The following is an 18,986-nucleotide window of genomic DNA, read 5'->3' as shown; positions in this document are numbered from 1 at the left end:
AATCAGGCTCATAAGGCACAACCTGCCCTTGACAAAGCCATGCTGACTACTTCTCTCCAAATGTTCATAAACCCTGCCTCTCAGGATCTTCTCCATCAACTTACCAACCACTGAGGGAAGGCTCATTGGTCTATAATTAGAAGTATAAATCACACATATCAGTATAGCAATGGAATAAAAGGAATTACAGAGGAGCTAGGAGGGGGGTACTGGCAGGCGTGATGGCAGAACAGAGGTGGCTGAAATTCTGGGAATAGTTCAGAAGGCGCAAGTGGGAATAAAGGGGGCCTTTTCTGGTTGGCTGCCAGTGACTAGTAGTGTTCCTTGGGGGTCAGTATTGGAACTGCTTCTTTTCACATTGTGTGTCAATGATTTAGATCGTGCTATTGATGGCTTTGAGGCAAAGTTTGTGGATGATACGAAGACAGGTGGAGCGGTAGGAAATGATGAGGAAGCAATGTGATTGCAGCAGGACTTAGAGACAAAGTGGAAGAATGGGCCAAAAAGTGGCAGATGGAATACAGTGTTGGGAAATGTATGACAATGTATTTTGGTACAAGGAATGATAGTGCGGACTATTACCTAAAGACACCTATTAATGAGAGAGTTCAGAGGAGAATGATCAGACTGGTTCAAACTTACAGGAAAGCGACAGTGACTCAAATAACCACACACTACAATGGTTTGCAGAACAGCATCTCTAGCACAAAACATTGAACCTTGAAGTTGTTGGGCTTCAGCAGCAGAAGATCACGTATATTCACTGAGTCACCACTATTAAATCTGACATTGTAAATCAACTGTTTGCACTTCATGCAGATGCAATTAGGCTATTTAATATTTTCAAACAAAAACACCACAGTAGTATTTAGAGAGAACAGCATCAAACTAAATCCAACTCCAAATCACTAATATAAACGTAGACAAATGACTTTCAGCAATGTCCCAATGAAAGCAACTCTGGCCATCAATAACTTGTCCGTCTTGACTGAATCGTAAATACAGGGGCTTCTCAGGTTACAGATGACCTGATTTACAGATCCGATACATCAGTAAGGCATTTTTCAAGCTAATAATAATGTTCCATGATATTCTTTAATAACTAGGTATCATATATATTCCATTAGTTTAATTATGGGTGGTAGAAATTAAAGGACTATAGCATGTGTCTGTGGAGCAATACAGTGTGGGTTATAATAAAAACCTGATGTTCCTGACTTACAGAGAGATTAGCTTACAGATAGTTCTCAGGAACAGAACCCTTATGTAACCAGTGGACTGCTGTGCTCTCACCTCAACTGAAATGTGTGGGTTCAAACCTAAATTCATAATAGATCATTTTGCAGTGCGCACCTGTCCCGAAGCCCTACTTAATGCCACCAGAAGCAAGTTATTTGGCTATACAACACAAATCTGATTGAAGCAATGATGAACTCAATATGAAATCCAATATCCGACAAGATCCCATGTTACTTAAATGTGTTTTTTTATCCTGCACTGAATAAGCTGTGCCAGCATTCTGGTTATAGATGAAAACAAGTCATATTTTGCACAGAAAGATATGCAAGCCTAAAATTCATCTCACTGATCAGAACTTGACTGCCATAAATTATCATAAATAAATTTCTAAAATACATACACTGGGAGGGAAGAATGTTTTCGAGCTCTCCTCATACTGCTGGTCTAATTTCTTATCCTGAAAGGAAATAATTAAAGAAACTTATCTCTGTGCTTTCTTGCTATAAACTGAACTGTTAAGAATTTCAGAAAAATTCCCTTCCACACAAAACAGACCACATTTTGGCATAACCTTCAAAGAACTTAATTTTGTTGTTACTGTCAGCCGTGACTCAACAGCAGCGTTAGTGTCTTGAGTCAAAAGGTGGTTCAAAATCCCACTCCAGAACCTGGCACCAAATTCTAGGTTGGCACTCCATTACAGTTCTGAGAATACCATCACAGGCAATGCTTATTGGATGAGCTATTACATCAAGGAACATCAGCTTACTTCTAAGAAGAGCAAGGAATTATATTAGTAAACTTACCAATACTGATTTCCACCCCCACCTCCCACAAACCATCATCAGTTAAAAAACTTCTGGTCATAATCATATTTCTGTTGCTGAAAGTTCCTGCCTTATAACAGCATCTGCACTTCAAAAGTACTTTCGGATATCCCAAGATTATGAAGTAATAAGGCAGTTACTTATTTTCCCCCAAAAATACTGTTCTTTCATTCCCAAGTAGAAAAACATTTTAGTACAATGTTTATAATGATCATATTTACATCCAAATGGGCACTATGGCAATCAGAAAATATGGATGTGGTAGGACAGAAGAACTGTAGTACAGGATCAGGTATTATTTTGTAAATAGCAGAGCAGCTGAAGTACGCTTGAGGAAAACTACTACATCCGTTTACATACATTTTAAGCTTTGTGGCTCAAGCTTCCAAGATAACAATGGAAACAAACAAAAAAGGATTGGCCATTCTTACAGTGCTCAGAAACAAATATCTTTCTTACCACACAATGGACAAGAATACTGAGAGGAATCCAAAAGACAAGAGAGAATACAATAACGGATCCAACAATGTTGTCAGCTAGGAATTTCCCTGTTTAAAAAAGAGTAGCATCAGCATTTACAGATTATTACAATGTTGAAGATTATTATACTAGATTAGATCTGCTGTCAGTTCTATTACTAGCACATGTCCATTATTGACAATTTCTTTCCCTCTCCACGGATGGAACTTACGATGCTCTGGGTTAAATTCACTGAGGTGGATTGTGTGCTCTTCCATGCAACTGTTAAAAGATACTCCATCGTCTTACAGAAAAGGTCAAATGAAGCTGAAACTAACAGAGTGAAACTTGAAAAAGGAAAACAGAATGTGGTAAACTGCAGCAATGTCCATCTCCTCGTCACTTTTGCTTAAAAGTAATCAGTTAAGTAAACGTTAGGTCCAAGATTACCCTTATATATCATATCCAAGTTAGACAATTTTAACCCAGCTGATATCCTATCTGAGATCAATTAGCCCAGCACTGACCTGTAATTGAACCAGAAGTCATTTCAGTAAGTAACTCTCGGAATGTTTGTCTTTATTTATTTATAGGGTGGAGGCATTGTTGGCAAGGAAAAGCATTCACTTCTCATCATTGACAAGATGAGCTGCTTTCTTGTACATTGCTGTTGGGTGGGAGTTCCAAAATTTAGAGCCAGAGACAATGAATGAATATTCATCAGGACCGTCTTCAGCTTAGAAATAAACCTGCATGTCCAGGTTCTTCTTGGTGGAAGCAGTCAACTGTTTAGGAAGATCTGTTGAAGTAGCCTTGGCAAGTAACTGATTTATATTTTTATAAATGCCCTTATGTAGGGTTGGTGGAGACAATACCAATCAACCAAACTTCCTTGTCCTGGATGGTACCAAGCTTCTTCAAATATTTGAAGTTGCAATTATCTGAACAAGTGGGGAGTAATTTCCTTCATTCAACTGTCAGGTGCCTAGTAGACAGAAAAAAAGGCTTAGGGTGGTCAAGAGTCAAGTCTCTTTCAGCAGGATGCCAAGCCTCTGATTGCTCTTGTCACCACAGCATTTACATGGTTGGTCCAACAAAACATCAAGGGTAGATTTTAATCTCTCTCCAGTTGGACACATTCATTGTCTGGCACATGTGTGACATGAAAGTCATTTGAATCAATCACCATGTCTGAATGTCGTTGAGTCTGAGCTTCATTTTATGAGGAGTTGCAGATGTTCTACCTTCTGACCTTATGACAGAAGGAGCTTCACTGATGATCTACACATGTTACATTTACCCAAAGAAATGTTTGAGTATAAGTATTCAATAGCCTGTGAGAGGCATTACAACTAATATGTTCTTTATAACAGCAAAAAGGGAAAATTTCTGTAAAAAATGTTATTCTAAAATACATAGTTCGTTTAACCCATCACCCATTTACAATGTTTTAAAAAGTAAGAAATAATGTCTGAAATTTGTTTATAAATAGACACTAGGACAAAGTTGTAAACATTAAGGATTAGGAAACTGAATGGAGAGATTTGCAAATATTTTATTCTGATGAAGTGCTCATGTATATTTGTATTCTTGAAACTTACAGATACTCTATGGTTTTGTAGGCTTGATTCACAGACACAGGGAGATGAATAAGTTGCCTCACACATATATTGAAATAAAGATTTCCAATTATTATGCCAAATTCTTGGAATTGGAACTGGTTTATTATTGTCACATGTACCAAGATACAGTGAAAAGTTTGTCTCATACACTGTTCATGAAGATCAGATCATTACACAGTTCTTTAAGGTAAAACAAGGTCTACCTGTAGCAATGCAAAATAAAGTGTAACAACTACAGAGAAAGTACAGTGCAAGTAAACAATAAGGTGCAAGATCATAACAACATTGACTGTGAGGTCTTTTTGTACTAAAGACAAGACAAAATCTGCAGACGCTGGAAATCCAAGCAACACACACAAAATGCTGGAGGAACTCAGCAGGCCAGACAGCATTATGGAAAAAAGTACAGTCGACGTTTTGGCCGAAAACATCAATTGTACTGTTTTCCATAGACGCTGCCTGGCTTGTTGAGTTCCTGCAGCATTTTGTCTGTTATTGAACAAGAGAACTATTTCCATAGTCTTATACTTGTCAATTTTTCTTAATGTGAATTAAGTGAAAGGTAACAAATTAGGATAAACTCATTCTATTATTTAGCTCTAGCAAAACAACAGCATTTTATAAGTTATTTTACTTAATCTACGGTTAACACTTTTAAAATGTACATATTGAACATCAATTCACAGCTGCAGAAACAAATTTTATTCAGTTCTTTCAAGAGGCGCAGGAACAAAAGAATGTAGGAGAATACAAACGTTGTGTGTCAGCTTACCGAAAGTGTTGATATCCAATTTCTCAATGAACTCCCAGAATCGTTCTATTACATCCTGTACTTGCTTTTCACATTTGCCCTGTACAAGCAAATTTTAAACAGTAAGACTATTAAACCATTAAAACAGTGACATCTATCAACAGATACAACTGTATAGGTAAATTTCCATCATTAGGTTGATAAAAAGCAGTTTTAGGTACACATTAATTAGAAAATGTCTTTATTCTTTCTCCCTCCCACCTCACTGTGTACCAGTTACTGGCAGCATTTTATTTACACCTCTAAAGGCGTTCATTGATCTCTTTACTGTGTCCCTAACTACATTCTTTTGCTTTATGCAATCAAATCTCTCTTTTGTTTAACTATTCCTAATTTCCACCAAAACACATTTGCCATTTCTTCCCTTTACCTTTATCCTGACTCTATACTTAAAACTAGTTACTACACTTGACTAGTGCCAGCTCTGACTAAAAGATCACTGACCTGAAACAGAAATTTGATTCTACTTTCAGAAATGGTGCCATTGCCTCACATGGCATTAGTTTTGGAATCAGGTTCCTCCCCGACTCCTAAAGCAACTGATCTACATAACTACCGAATAACAATGTCTCTGGGCTAATTGTGGGTCAGGTTACTGAGAAAACTCTAGCGTTAAACTAGCTGAGGAAAAGGTATTTAAATTTAGACTCATCTAAAAGACAATGGAAGAGAAATTATTCCTTGCACGGCAGTACTAAACTCGTGTGACGTTACTTTTGGATGTACTCCCTTCACATTCAGCTCCACTGAGGTCAGTAGAACTGAATAGGTAGAAACAAGTGCAACTATTAGCCAATGCTAATATATCCTAATTTTAATAAAACATTCTTATTAAGTGGATATACATAATAGTGTACCAGAAGACTATTTATAACTCATGTATACTAGAGGACAATTGTAATAATTTATACAGTACTGTGCAGTAGTCTTAGGCACATATGTGTAGCTAGGGTAATGTAGTATTTTTATGTATTGCATTGTACTGCTGCCACAAAAAAAACAAATGTCATGACAAATGTGAGTAATGATAAACCTAATTCTGATATGGGTCTCTATTGTGGACTGAGAGAGGGAAGGGGGCAGGGAGAGGGAATCATGGTAGGAAAAGGGGGAGGAAGCAGGAAGCACCAGCGAGACATTCTGTAATGATCAATAAACCAAATGTTTGGAATCAAATCGCCTTGCCTGATGTCTCCAGCAGTACTCCACCCTTGCTATTCCCAACATCCTTTGCTCCCGCTAGATTTACAAGCTTGCTCCTGCACCATGTTGCAAAAGTCTTATGCACCCTAGCAATATATACTGTGTGTGCCTCTAAGACTTATGCACAGTAGTGTCGTTTCATAGATATTTTCCCCAAGCAGTCATTCCTAACATACAAACAAACATACGATGGTTGTTCAACCAAATTAATCAATAAATCTTCAGCTGTCTTCCTCTGATCATATGTGTACTGCAAGGAATCACAGACAGATAACAAAAATAGGATACCAGGTGCACTTCTGCCTCCCTCACTCAGTAATATACAATCCTATATACGTGGCTTTATCACCAGAATCAAAATCAGGTTTAATATCATGGGTAGATGTTGTGAAATTTGTTGTTTTGCAGCTTCAGCAATGCATAACAACTGCAATGCATAACCATTTTAAAAAACTATAAATTAAAATAAATACATTTAAAAAATTACTACAAGAAGATAGCAAAAAAATAGATTTAGTATTCAAGGATTCATTGTCCATTTGTAAATCAGATGGCAGAGGTAAAGATGCTATTCCTGAAATGTTGAGTGTGTGCTTTTAGGCTCCTGTACCTCCTCCTTGATAGTAGCAATGAGAAGAGGACATGTTCTGGATGATGAGGACCCTTAATGATGGATGTTGACTTTTTGAGTCATCACCTTTTCAAGATGTTCTCAATACTGGAGAAGCTAGTGCCCATGATATAGCTGGCTGAGTTTACTACCTCCTACAGCTTTTTCTGATCCTATGCAATGGTCCCTCCAAACCAGGTGGTGTTGCAAACAGTTAGAATGCTCTCCACAGTACATTGATAGAAATTAGCATGTCTTCAGTGACATACCAAGTCTCCTCAATCTCCTAATGAAATGTAGACACTGTCGTGCCTTCTTTTTAAATATGTTGGTCCCAGGATAGATCTTCAGAGATGCTGACACCCTGGAACTTGAAACTGCTCACCCTTTCCATTGCTGATCCCTTGATAAGGACTAATGTCCTGAAGATCACAATCAATTCCATGGTCTTACTGATGTTGAGTGCAAGGTTGTTGTTGCAACACCACTCAAATCAGCTGATCTATCTCACTCCTGTACACCACCTCATCACCATCAGAAATTCTGCCAGCAATAGTAATGTCACTGCAAAAGTATAAATGGCATTTGAGCTGTGCTTGCCTCACAATTGCGGGTGTACAGAGAAGAGCACACATCTGGCACATGATGCATAATTAATATTTGTGCATTTCTGATTTGTATGACTCTTTCTCGTATTCAGCTTGGCCAATGGAGAAAAAGGTATGTTAATATTTACTGCTCAAGCAATTAAAAAAAAACAAATCATCTTTTGTATTCATAAATACTATAACTTCATTATGAAAGCACCAATTTCCTCCAAAACCCTCAATAGTTTTACAAATGTGTTCTGTTATGTATTAACAGTACAAGGCTATTGTTACAAAAATTATTGTTCCTTTCGTGAACTCTATAAGAAAACTCAAGCACACAAGTTCCAATCATAGTAACAGATCAAGTCACTTTCAAAGACTGCAAGAAAGTCAAATGAAATTAAGCTTCAGGCAATGTTCTGCAAAGCAAATAAAATTCAAAGTAAAATTTAAAAATAGATAACCTACAATGTCAAAGCAACAGTCCACTGTGACTGCAGTAGCCTGTTATTCATTGCAGTGGATTAGTAACCTAGGATTACTTAAAAGTTCAAACTCCCAAGATTCAAAATTCTTGAAATCAAACATATGATAACTTGTGGACAGCAAAGAAAAATAATTCATCATCATAAATGGTGAAGGTCCTTCAGGGATGTAAAATGTAATTCATTGGCATTCTGCTTCCATTCTATGTGGCTCATTTGCAGTGTCCTCATGAAATCTAGGCATGAGTAATGGATTATGCCTTGTCAATATTGGTTAATCCCAAATAACTAAAATCCATTTCTGCTTGTACTTTCAAACAGCTGAAAATCCAAGGGAAAATCCAACTGATAGTAAAAAGAAGTGGTTCAAAACACCTTACAGAACAAATGATGGCAAATACCCACAAAGACTCAGGAAAATTTACTAAAATTTGATTTTTCTTAAACAAAATACTGTAGTTCCATGAAATAAGGGTAAGTAAAATCAAGGAAATAAAACTAAATAAACGTACTGATAAAATACAATGACTATTGTTGACAGAAAATAAACAATAGACAATAGGTGCAGAAGTAGACCATTTGGCCCTTCGAGCCTGCACCGCCATTCTGAGATCATGGCTGATCATCTACTGTCAATACCCGGTTCCTGCCTTGTCCCCATATCCCCTGATTCCCTTATCCATAAGATACCTTTCTAGCTCCTTGAAAGCATCCAGAGAATTGGCCTCCACTGCCTTCTGAGGCAGTGCATTCCACACTCCCACAATCCTCTGGGAGAAGAAGTTTTTCCTTAATTCTGTCCTAAATGACCTACCCCTTATTCTTAAACCATGCCCTCTGGTACTGGACTCTCCCAGCATCTGGGAGAGTCTATCCTGCCTCTATCTTGTCCAATCCCTTAATAATCTTATATGTTTCAATCAGATCCCCTCTCAATCTCCTTAATTCCAGCGTGTACAAGCCCAGTCTCTCTAACCTCTCTGTGTAAGATAGTCTGGACATCCCAGGAATTAACCTTGTGAATCTACGCTGCACTTCCTCTACAGCCAGGATGTCCTTCCTTAACCCTGGAGACCAAAACTTTATACAATACTCCTGGTGTGGTCTCACCAGGGCCCTGTACAAATGCAAAAAGGATTTCCTTGCTCTTGTATGCAATTCCCTTTGTAATAAAGGCCAACATTCCATTAACCTTCAACATTGCCTGCTGCACTTGCTCATTCACCTTCAGTGACTGATGAACAAGGACTCCTAGATCTCTTTGTATTTCTCCCTTACCTAACTCTACACCGTTCAGATAATAATCTGCCTTCCTGTTCTTACTCCCAAAGTGGATAACCTCACACTTATTCACGTTAAACATCATCTGCCAAGTATCTGCCCACTCACCCAGCCTATCCAAGTCACCCTGAATTCTCCTAACATCCTTTTCACATGTCACACTGCCACCCAGCTTAGTATCATCAGTAAACTTGCTGTTATTCTCAATGCGTTCATCTAAATCGTTGATGTAAATTGTAAACAGCTGTGGTCCCAATACCAAGCCCTGTGGCACCCCACTAGTCACCACCTGCAAAATAAATTACTTCCTAAAAGTTATATGATACTTATTACACACACACAAATATTTTATTGTCAATAACATCGTGAACCACCTTGTTGAGGTTGGTTACAGTTTGACTATTTCATTACTAAGCTTGTTTCTTATTTTAAACCAATCAAGGTTTTACTGTGTTAATACTCTGCAATGAAAGGTCGCAGTTGGATTATTTGGACCCATAAGGATAACTCAGTACCCAAAACAAATACCCAACTTGAGGTACAACTTATTTACCGAGGAACAACAGACAGATGAAATAGTAATCCAGTTTGGAAAATATGGAATGAAATCCAACAAGTGTAGTTCTACAGCAAAATTTAACTCAAGAAACAAACATACTTTTTCATTAACCCTCAGACTGTGCCCTTTCGCTTCCTCTCTGGAAGTAATGATTCTATTATCCAACAAAATATATCTGAGTACCTCCTGACTATGCTTCCAAGGCTGTTCATGATAATGTTTTACATATTAATACATTAAAATAAATCTTTATAATGTTTTACTGAAGACTGTTACCAGATAGGGTAGTAAAACCACCTAAGAGTAGAAAAGACAGGAAAAAAATTGTGAAAGGGAACATTTTTCAGTAAAATTAAGAGTAACCCAGCTCTAAAAGTTATTACTTACATATCCATCACAGAATCCAACAGTGCAGGGTTTTCCTTTCCGCAGATACAAAAACTGGTTGTTTTTATCTATATATGGTTCACAAATTCCATCTTTTCTACAACAAACTTTGCAAGAATTGTCCGTTTCTAAACAGTATAAAAACAAACAAAAGAGCATTTTAGCATCCACAGATGCAATATATACATACTAAAATACTAATAGAAGCTGGATAAAAATATAATCCCATGTAGTTAATGCAGTATTAAAATGAGACTGGCTATACAGAAAAAATTCTAAAAGTAAATCAATAATTCAGCTCTACCCTCAAATTATTCTTAAGTAATCTCTTTACAATTCTCTTATAAAGCAGTGACAACAAAATCTTCCATAACTATAGCCTGGTAACTTCTGAACCTATTTTTTGCAACAGGTTTCCAATGTAGATTGTTCTATATTTCCAATGGGCCTGAACTTCCTAGGACCTGATCAATGACTTGTGGTCCTAAACACAAGTCACCAGGGCCAAGTGCAAAAGGTCAACCTCACTAACCCTCAGTACCCTGTAGCAAGACTCCCAACGGCTAGAAGACCTCTGTGCTAAGACACAGATTCTGGAACAGCCCCTCTAGACTCTGACAATCTGAACTGCAAAGGATATTAATATATAAATACATAATATATATGAATGATAATTTTTGTATGCATTGCTATGCAAAAGTCTTCGGCACATATATATAGCTAGGGTGCCTAAGATTTTTGCACATATAGTACTTATAAAACACACACACACACATACACACAGTACTTATGTATTCTCTCCCTCTCATTTTGCAAATCAAGCCCACTACAGCACTGCCTGCCTGCCACCCTCTCAGCCACATATCTTTTCTTAAACGTTACAATTGAACCTGCATCAACCACTTCCATTGACAGCTCATTCCACACTCAAACCAACCTCTGAGTGAAGCAGTTCGCCCTCAGATTCCCATTAAATAGTTCACCCTTTACCCAAAACGTATGGCCTCTGGTGCTCCTCCCACCCCACTTTTTCTTTCTTCCATTGCCTTCTGTCTCTTTCAGTAATCAACTTCCTAGCTCTTCGCTTCATCTCTCCCCCTCCAAATTTCACCTATCACCTTGTGTTTTTCTCTCTCCCCTCCCCCCACCTTTTAAATCTACTCCTCAGCTTTCTTTTTCCCCAGTCCTGCCAAAGGGTTTCGGCCCAAAACATCGACTGTGCTCTTTTCCATAGATGTTGCTTGGCCTGCTGAGTTCCTCCAGCATTTTGTGTGTGTTGCTTCTAGTCCCAGTCTCACCTGACCTGAGTGGGAAAAGCCTGTATGCATTCATCATAGCTATATCCCCCATAAGCTGTCTCCTCAAATATACCCAATTATTCTGTCAACCAATTATACTGTATGCTTCAAAGCTATTCCAGGGTTATTCTAGATTCCTGCAGCTGTGAATATCACATACATCCACATATATCTGCTACTTATATAATTGTAGAATCATAGAATGGTTGCAACTCAATGCAAATGCTACCTCCTTCAAAAATTCTATCAAATTGTTCTTGAAAAGTTTGAGCTGATCATTCTACTCCAGGTAACGTATCAATCCTATCCTGAATCAATGTTTATGAAAGCTTTTCTATGACTAAGTTTAAAATATTACCCTGTAGTGGCTGGGTTTACTCGTATTCATTTATTAAAATAAATGACTAACATTTACCATACTTCAGTCTTCCATCCCTTGGTATCTAAAGAGCATCAAAAAATTATGGACAGTATCCCCACAACTGCCTCTCAATTTCCCTCAAAATTCTCGGGATCCATTCCAGTAGTCCACATCTTCTGCTAGAACATTAATGCTACTGTATCTAATTTCTCAACTACCTCCTCCTTCCCTCCCACGCTTTTCTGAAGAAAGATACGAAGTTCCAATTTAATGCCTTAACACTTCCTCTGCACCCATCTGCAAGTTCCTATTGTAGTTCTTAAGGACCCCTATTCCTCAATATACTAGTTATATGCCAATCAAATATTTTTGCATTCCTATTTGTTGGCAACTAATCTTCTCAAATGCTCTAAGATGATGCCAAGCTATGATCTCTCCCAATGTCATGGCTCAGACTCAGTTGCTTTTTAGGGTTCATAGGAATGGTTTTGGGGCTTGTTTTGCTGCTGTTGTTTTGTTTTGTTGCTGTTCTGCTGAATGTTGTGGACATGCTATGTTGGTTTCAAAATGTGTGGCGACAGCACATCCTTAGGTTGTGTTGGTTGTTAATGCAAAGGATGCATTTCACTGGATGTTTCAATGTACGTCTATAAATAGATGAATCTGAATCTGATACAGGTATCCCCCACTTTACGAATGTTAGCTTTACACCACTTTGCTTTTACAAAAGACCTACTTTAGTAACCTGTTTTCGCATTACAAAGGATTTTCATTTTTACAAAAAATTTTCCCATATAAATTATTGGTTCTTCGCTTTACGCTATTTCGGCTTAAGAAAGGTTTCATAGGAACGCTCTACCTTTGTAAAGGTGGGAGGGGGGAACACCTGTACTCTCTTTGCTTCTGTTATTCTAGTTTGCACACACCATCCAATTCTTTTGTAATCGGCCTCAATCTATTTTACAAGCTAATGCTTCGCAAAAGCGAAAAAAAAGACTGCTCATCTTCCTTTACATTTCTTTTTGTCACTGTAGGAGTTTTTGGTTTATTTGTTCCACCTCTGACTTCATGGAAATATACTTTAACCACATCTAAACCATCTCTTCCTTAAAGGCAGCCCATTGTTCTGTTACAATTTTCCCTGGAAATGTTTGTTCCAATTAATGTAGCCAGGCCACTCTCACTTCATTGAAACTCACCTTCCTTTAATTACCTGTATTGTATTTCCCGGTATGCCATCAACTCACCTCTTCTGTTATGAATGTTACAAACATTCAAATAAAGAACCCTTGATTTTATCTTATTATTTTCTTAACTCTGACTGGTAAGTGTACTCTAAAGTTTGAACACTCTTCTATTTCCTGATAAACTGTTTTTTGTAATCCCTTCATTGCCATTTCCCTTATCATCATTTTCCTAAATCTCTCACCTGAAGTGCTATATTCGATTTCCATTTTCACTTGTCTTGTTTTTAATTCTATTCTCAGATTTCCACTTGCTGCCAAACTGGTTTAGACATCACAATGATACCAGCAACCCTGATTGCTTGAAGTGGATATTAACCCCATTTCCATTGAGTTAGACCACAAGACATATGCAGGAGTAGAATTAGGTCTTTCCACCCATTGGGTCTTCTTTTGTTAAACCTCAACACCCCTACCAATTAAGAACCTATCAATATCTGCCTTAAACAGCATAAAACACCCAAATACACCAAAGGCCCCATAAAACAGGCTGATATGCTAGAACATAATGATGGTAAGAAAGAGGATGTGCTAGAACTAATGGAAAAAACATTAGGTTAGACAAGTCCCCAGGGCCAGATGGGGTACACTCCAGGTTAGTACGGGAAATGAAAGCAGACATTGCTACACCCTTGGCAATGATCTTTGCATCCTCACTGGCCACAGGAGTCATATCAGATGACTGGAGGGAGGCAAATGTTATTCCTTTGTTCAAGAAAGGGAGAAGGCATAACTCTGGGAATTATAGACCAGTGAGTCTCACTTCAGTGGTGGGCAAATTACAGGAGAGTTTTCTTAGAGATAGGATTTATAAGTATTTGGAGAAGATTAGGGATAGTCAGCATGGCTTTGTGAGGGACAAGTCATGCCTTACAAGCCTGATTGAATTCTTGGAGGATGTGACAAAGCATATAAATAAAGGTAGAGCAGTGGATGTGGTGTATATAGATTTTAGTAAGGCACTAACTAAATAAGGTTAACTAACTACAGAAGCTTCTTACTTTTCTTCTTTCAGTTAGTCCTGATGAAGGGTCTTAGCCTGAAATGTCAACTGTACTTCTTCCTATAGATGCTGCCTGGCCTGCTGCGTTCCACCAGCATTTTGTGTGTGTTACAGAAGCTTTGTGACTGGTTGTCAAATCTACCCATACTATCTTTTGGCCTTAGCAGTCACAACCTTACAGATACTGATTGCAGTGTTTCAACAGTAAATCTAAGGAAGACATTCAGGTTTACCTCTGAAACATTGGAATCGGAATCTGCAGTCAGTGACTGTTAAGGCCAAAAGATAGTATGGATAGACTTGTTAAAGTTCCCTGTGAGAGGCTCATTCAGAAAGTTGTAAAGAAGGTATGGATCCAGGAATTGGCTAGGAGGATACAGAATTCACTTGCCCTTAGAAAACAGAGGGTAGTAGTAGATAGAGAGCATCATGTTTGGAGTCGGTGACCAGTGGTGTTCTACAGGGATCTGTCTGGGGCCCCTGTTCTTTGTGATTTTTATAAATGACTTGGAAAAGGAAGTGGAAATGTGGGTTGGTGGAGTTGTGGATAACATGGAGGGTTGTTGTAGGTTGCAACAAAACATTGAGAGGATGCAGAACTGGTCTTGGAAGTGGCAGATGGGGTTCAATGTGGAAAAGTGTGATGTGATTCATTTTGGAAGGTCGAATTTGAATGGGAATTTAATAAAGGGTTAATGGGAGGATTCTTAGCAGTGCGCCTCTACAGATCCCTCAGAGCTGCTGTGCTAGTTGATAGGGTTGTTGAGAAGGTATTTGGTGAATTGCCATTCATTAGTTGGGGAATTGAGTTCAAGAGCCACAAAATAATTCTGTAGCTCTATAAAACTCTGATTAGACCAGACTTGGAAAATTGTGCTTAGTTCTGGTCATCTCTTATGAAAACAGGTTGAGTGAGCTAGGGATTTTCTCTTCGGAGTGAAAAAGAATGAGAAGTGACTTGACAGAGGTGTTCAAGATGATAAGGGACATAGATGCAGAGATTTTTGTTTCCTCAGGATGCAAATGGTTAATACAAGGGAGCATTATTTTATGGTGATTAGAGGAAAGTAGAGGAAGAACGTCAGAGGCAAGTTCTTTACACAGAGATTAGTGGGTCGGTGGGATGCCCTGTCAGGGGCGGTGGTAGAAGCAGAAATATTGGGAGCATTTTAAAAATTCTTAAGATAGGCACATGGATGACAGAAAAATGGGAGGGTTATGTAGGAGGAAAGGTTTGGATTGATCTTACAGTAGGTTGAAAGGTTAGTACAACATTGTAGGGTGAAGGGCCTGCACTGTGTCGTAATATTCTACATTCTAATAACTTGGCTTCCACAGCCCTCTGTAGCAACAAATTCCAGAAATTCATCAATCTCTGTCTAAAGATACCCTTCCTCATTTAAAGAGACATAATTTTATTTTGAAGCTGTGCCCTTAGATTCTAGACTCTCCTAATAATGGAAACCTGTCCCCTGCACCCAATCTGTCCAAGCCTTTCAGTATCCAGCATGTATCAATGAGATTCCCTCTCATCCCTCTCGCGTCGAGCGCGCACTTTAAAAGGCAGGACTTCTTTTCAGAGCAGGCAGCGGAGTCTGTGGAAGCAGAGTCCTGGGCTTTGGCTAAGTGGGCTTCGGCGTAAGAGGACTTCGGTAAGCTTGTGTGATTGCTCACTGAGGGGAAGAAGGTAAGGTCGCTAGGTGCTTTTTAGACTTATTCTATCAATCCAGTTCAGGTATGGGGGAGACAGTCAGAGCAGTGGTGTGCTCCGTATGCAGTATGTGGGAAGTCAGGGTCAACACAGTTGTCCCTGATGACCACACCTGCAAAAGGTGCGTCCAGCTGCAGCTCCTATCAGCCCGAGTTAGGGAGTTGGAGCGGGAACTGGATGAACTACGGATCATTCGGGAGGCAGAGGCAGAGATAGATAGGAGTTATCAGGAGGTAGTCACACCAAAAATCCAAGAAGTAGGCAGATGGGTGACGGTCCAGAGAGGCAGGGGGAGCAGGCAGAGAGAGCAGAGCACCCCTGCCACCATTCCCATTAACAATAAGTATACCGTACTGGATACTGTTGATGGAATGACCTACCAGGAATGAGTTGTAGTGGTCCTGCCTCTGGCACAGAGGTTGAACCCTCAACTAGGAAGGGGAGGAGGGAAGAGAAGAGAGCGATAGTTTTAGGGGATTCTATAGTCAGGGGGGCAGATAGGAGATTTTGTGGGGCAGGTCGGGAGTCTCGGATGGTATGTTGCCTCCCTGGTGCCAGGGTCCTGGACATCTCAGATCGGGTGCAGGCTATTCTTGAGAACGAGGGCATGAACCCAGATGTAGTGGTCCATGTAGGGACCAACGATGTAGGTAAGGTGAGTGAGGGAGTCCTGCTTAGAGAGTTCAGGGAGTTAGGAGTGAAGCTGAAAGGCAGGACCTCCAGGGTGACAATCTCGGGATTGCTACCTGTGCCACGTGCGAGTGAGGCGAAGAATAGAATGATTATGCACATTAATACGAGGCTGAGAGCATGGTGCAGGAAGGAAGGGTTCAGGTTTTTGGATAATTGGTCTTTGTTCCAGGGACGTTGGGATCTCTTTGAAGGGACGGTCTGCATCTGAACTGGAGGGGTACTAACATTCTTGCAGGAATGTTTGCCAGTGCTGCTCGGGGGGGTTTAAACTAGATGTGCAGGGGGCAGGGATCCAGAATACGAGAGAAGATGATATGATGAAGGATAAGGGACAGGTGGAGCATACACGTTTCCCAAATATTAATTGTGTAAAAGAGAAAGGTGAGACAGAACATGTGTTGGAAAAGTTGCATGTACAGAGGGTTGGTCAGAAGGAGCATGGGGTTAAATGTGTAGAAGGTTTGGGTGATCTTGAGAAGGTCATCAAAATTCAAGGTGCAAATAGCCCGATGGAAGTTCAAGGAGCTGGGTTAGGTACAATAGACAGTGTTTTAAGCAAAGAGAGGAGGAATGGGCTAAGAATTCTATACTTGAATGCGCGTAGTGTCAGAAATAAGACAGATGAGCTTGAAGCGCAGATGAAAACGGGGAACTATGATATTGTTGGGATAACAGAGACATGGCTGCAAGAGGATCAGGCCTGGGAATTGAGTGTACCAGGGTATACGTGCTAAAGTAGAGACAGAAATATGGGAAGAGGGGGTGGGGTGGCCCTGTTGGTGAGGAATGAGATTCAGTCCTTAGCAAGGGGTGACTTAGGAACAGGGGAAGTAGAGTGTGTGGATTGCGCTGAGGAACAGTAAGGGTAAAAAGACCCTAATGGGTGTTGTGTACAGGCCCCCAAACAGTAGCATGGATATTGGGTACAAGTTGATTAGGGAGTTAACATTGGCTTGTGCTAAAGGTAATGCAGTCGTTATGGGAACATGCAGGTGAACTGGGAGAATCAGGTAGGTGCTGGACCCCAGGATAGGGAGTTTGTGGAGTGTCAAAGGGATGTATTTTTGGAACAGCTTGTGCTTAAGCCAACCAGGAACGAGGCTATTTTGGACTTGGTGATGTGTAATGAACAGGAATTGATAAGTGATCTTTAAGTAACGGAGCCATTAGGAAGTAGTGATCAAAACATGATAAGTTTTTATCTACAATTTGAGAGGGATAAGGGCAGATCAGAGGTGTCAGTGTTGCAATTAAATAAAGGAGACTACGGAACCATGAGGGAAGAGCTGGCCAAAGTTAAATGGGCGGATGCCCTGGCAGGAAAGACAGTGGATCAGCAGTGGCAGATATTCTTGGGGATAATACAAAAGATGCAAAAGCAGTTCATTCCAATGAGAAGGAAGGATTCAAAGAGGGGGAAGGGGCCACAGTGGTTGACAAAGGAAGTCAGAGATTGTATAGCATTAAAGAAAAAGAAGTATGACAGGGCTAAGATGAGTGGGAATACAGATGATTGGGAAAGTTTTAAGGAACAGCAGATCTTAACTAAAAAAGCAATACGGAGAGAAAAAATCAGGTATGAGCTCAGTCTAGCCAGGAATATAAAAGGGGATAGCAAAAGCTTTTTTAGCTATGTGAAGAGAAAGAAGATAGTTAAGAACAATGTTGGTCCCTTGAAGAATGAATTGGGAGAAATTGTTATGGGAAACAGGGAAATGGGAACAGAATTTAATGCGTACTTTAGATCTGTCTTCACCAGGGAGGACACAAGCAATCTCCCAGATGTATGGATGGGCCAGGGTCATAAGATATCAGAGGAATTGAAACAGATTGACATTAGGAAAGAAACTGTGATGAGTAGACTGATAGGACTGAAGGCTAATAAATCCCCAGGTCCAGATGGTCTGCATCCGAGGGTTCTAAAAGAAGTGGCTCAGGAAATTGCGAATGCATTGGTAATCATTTTCCAATGTTCCTTAGATTCAGGATCAGTTCCTGAAGATTGGAGAGTGATTAATGTTATCCCACTTTTCAAGAAGAGAGGGAAGGAGAAAACGGAGAACTATCGCCCTGTTAGCCTAACGTCAGTCGTGGGGAAGATGCTTGAGTCCATTATTAAGGACGAAATAGTGGCATATCTTGATTGCAGTAATAGGATTAGGCCGAGCCAGCATGGATTTACCAAGGGCAAATCATGCTTGACTAATCTGTTGGAGTTTTTTGAGGGCGTAACAAGGATCTTAGACGAGGGTAAGCCAGTGGATGTAGTGTACCTAGATTTTCAGAAGGCATTCGATAAGGTGCCACATAGGAGATTGGTGAGTAAAATCAGAGCTCATGGCATTGGGGGCAGGGTTTCAACATGGATAGAAAACTGGTTGGCAGATAGAAAGCAAAGGGTAGCAGTGAATGGGTGTTTCTCGGACTGACTGGAGGTGACTAGTGGGGTATCACAGGGCTCTGTATTGGGACCACAGCTCTTTACGATTTATGTCAACGATTTAGATGAGGGCATTGAAAACTATATCAGCAAGTTTGCTGACAATACTAAACTGGGTGGCAGTGTGACATGCGAAGAGGATGTTAGGAGAATACAGGGTGAC

The 18,986-nt window shown here is 39.7% G+C and overlaps 2 protein-coding genes across 5 annotated transcripts in view; one reads left to right on the top strand and one right to left on the bottom strand.

Annotated features, from left to right (window-relative positions):
* iah1 (isoamyl acetate hydrolyzing esterase 1 (putative)) overlaps positions 1-4,910 on the top strand; it is a 40,016-nt gene extending 35,106 nt beyond the window's left edge. Inside the window, exon 8 of the transcript XR_009514332.1 lies at positions 3,119-4,910. The gene's annotated coding sequence lies outside the window, so the exon portion shown is untranslated. The remainder of the gene's footprint in view (positions 1-3,118) is intronic.
* The window catches only part of adam17b (ADAM metallopeptidase domain 17b), an 84,008-nt gene that overhangs the window by 3,319 nt on the left and 61,703 nt on the right, over positions 1-18,986 (bottom strand). For all 4 annotated transcript variants that reach the window (XM_059981901.1, XM_059981903.1, XM_059981902.1 and 1 more), the window contains exons 15-18: positions 10,074-10,201; positions 4,920-4,998; positions 2,526-2,614; positions 1,640-1,696 (exon numbers count right to left, since the gene is read on the bottom strand). In XM_059981901.1, coding sequence (XP_059837884.1) covers positions 1,640-1,696; positions 2,526-2,614; positions 4,920-4,998; positions 10,074-10,201 — 353 coding nt within the window. The remainder of the gene's footprint in view (positions 1-1,639; positions 1,697-2,525; positions 2,615-4,919; positions 4,999-10,073; positions 10,202-18,986) is intronic.

Source organism: Hypanus sabinus, chromosome 10 (assembly GCF_030144855.1).
Source record: "Hypanus sabinus isolate sHypSab1 chromosome 10, sHypSab1.hap1, whole genome shotgun sequence".
NCBI lineage: Eukaryota > Metazoa > Chordata > Chondrichthyes > Myliobatiformes > Dasyatidae > Hypanus > Hypanus sabinus.
The sequence above is the reverse complement of the archived record's forward strand: the minus strand, read 5'-3'. Positions and strand labels throughout refer to the sequence as shown.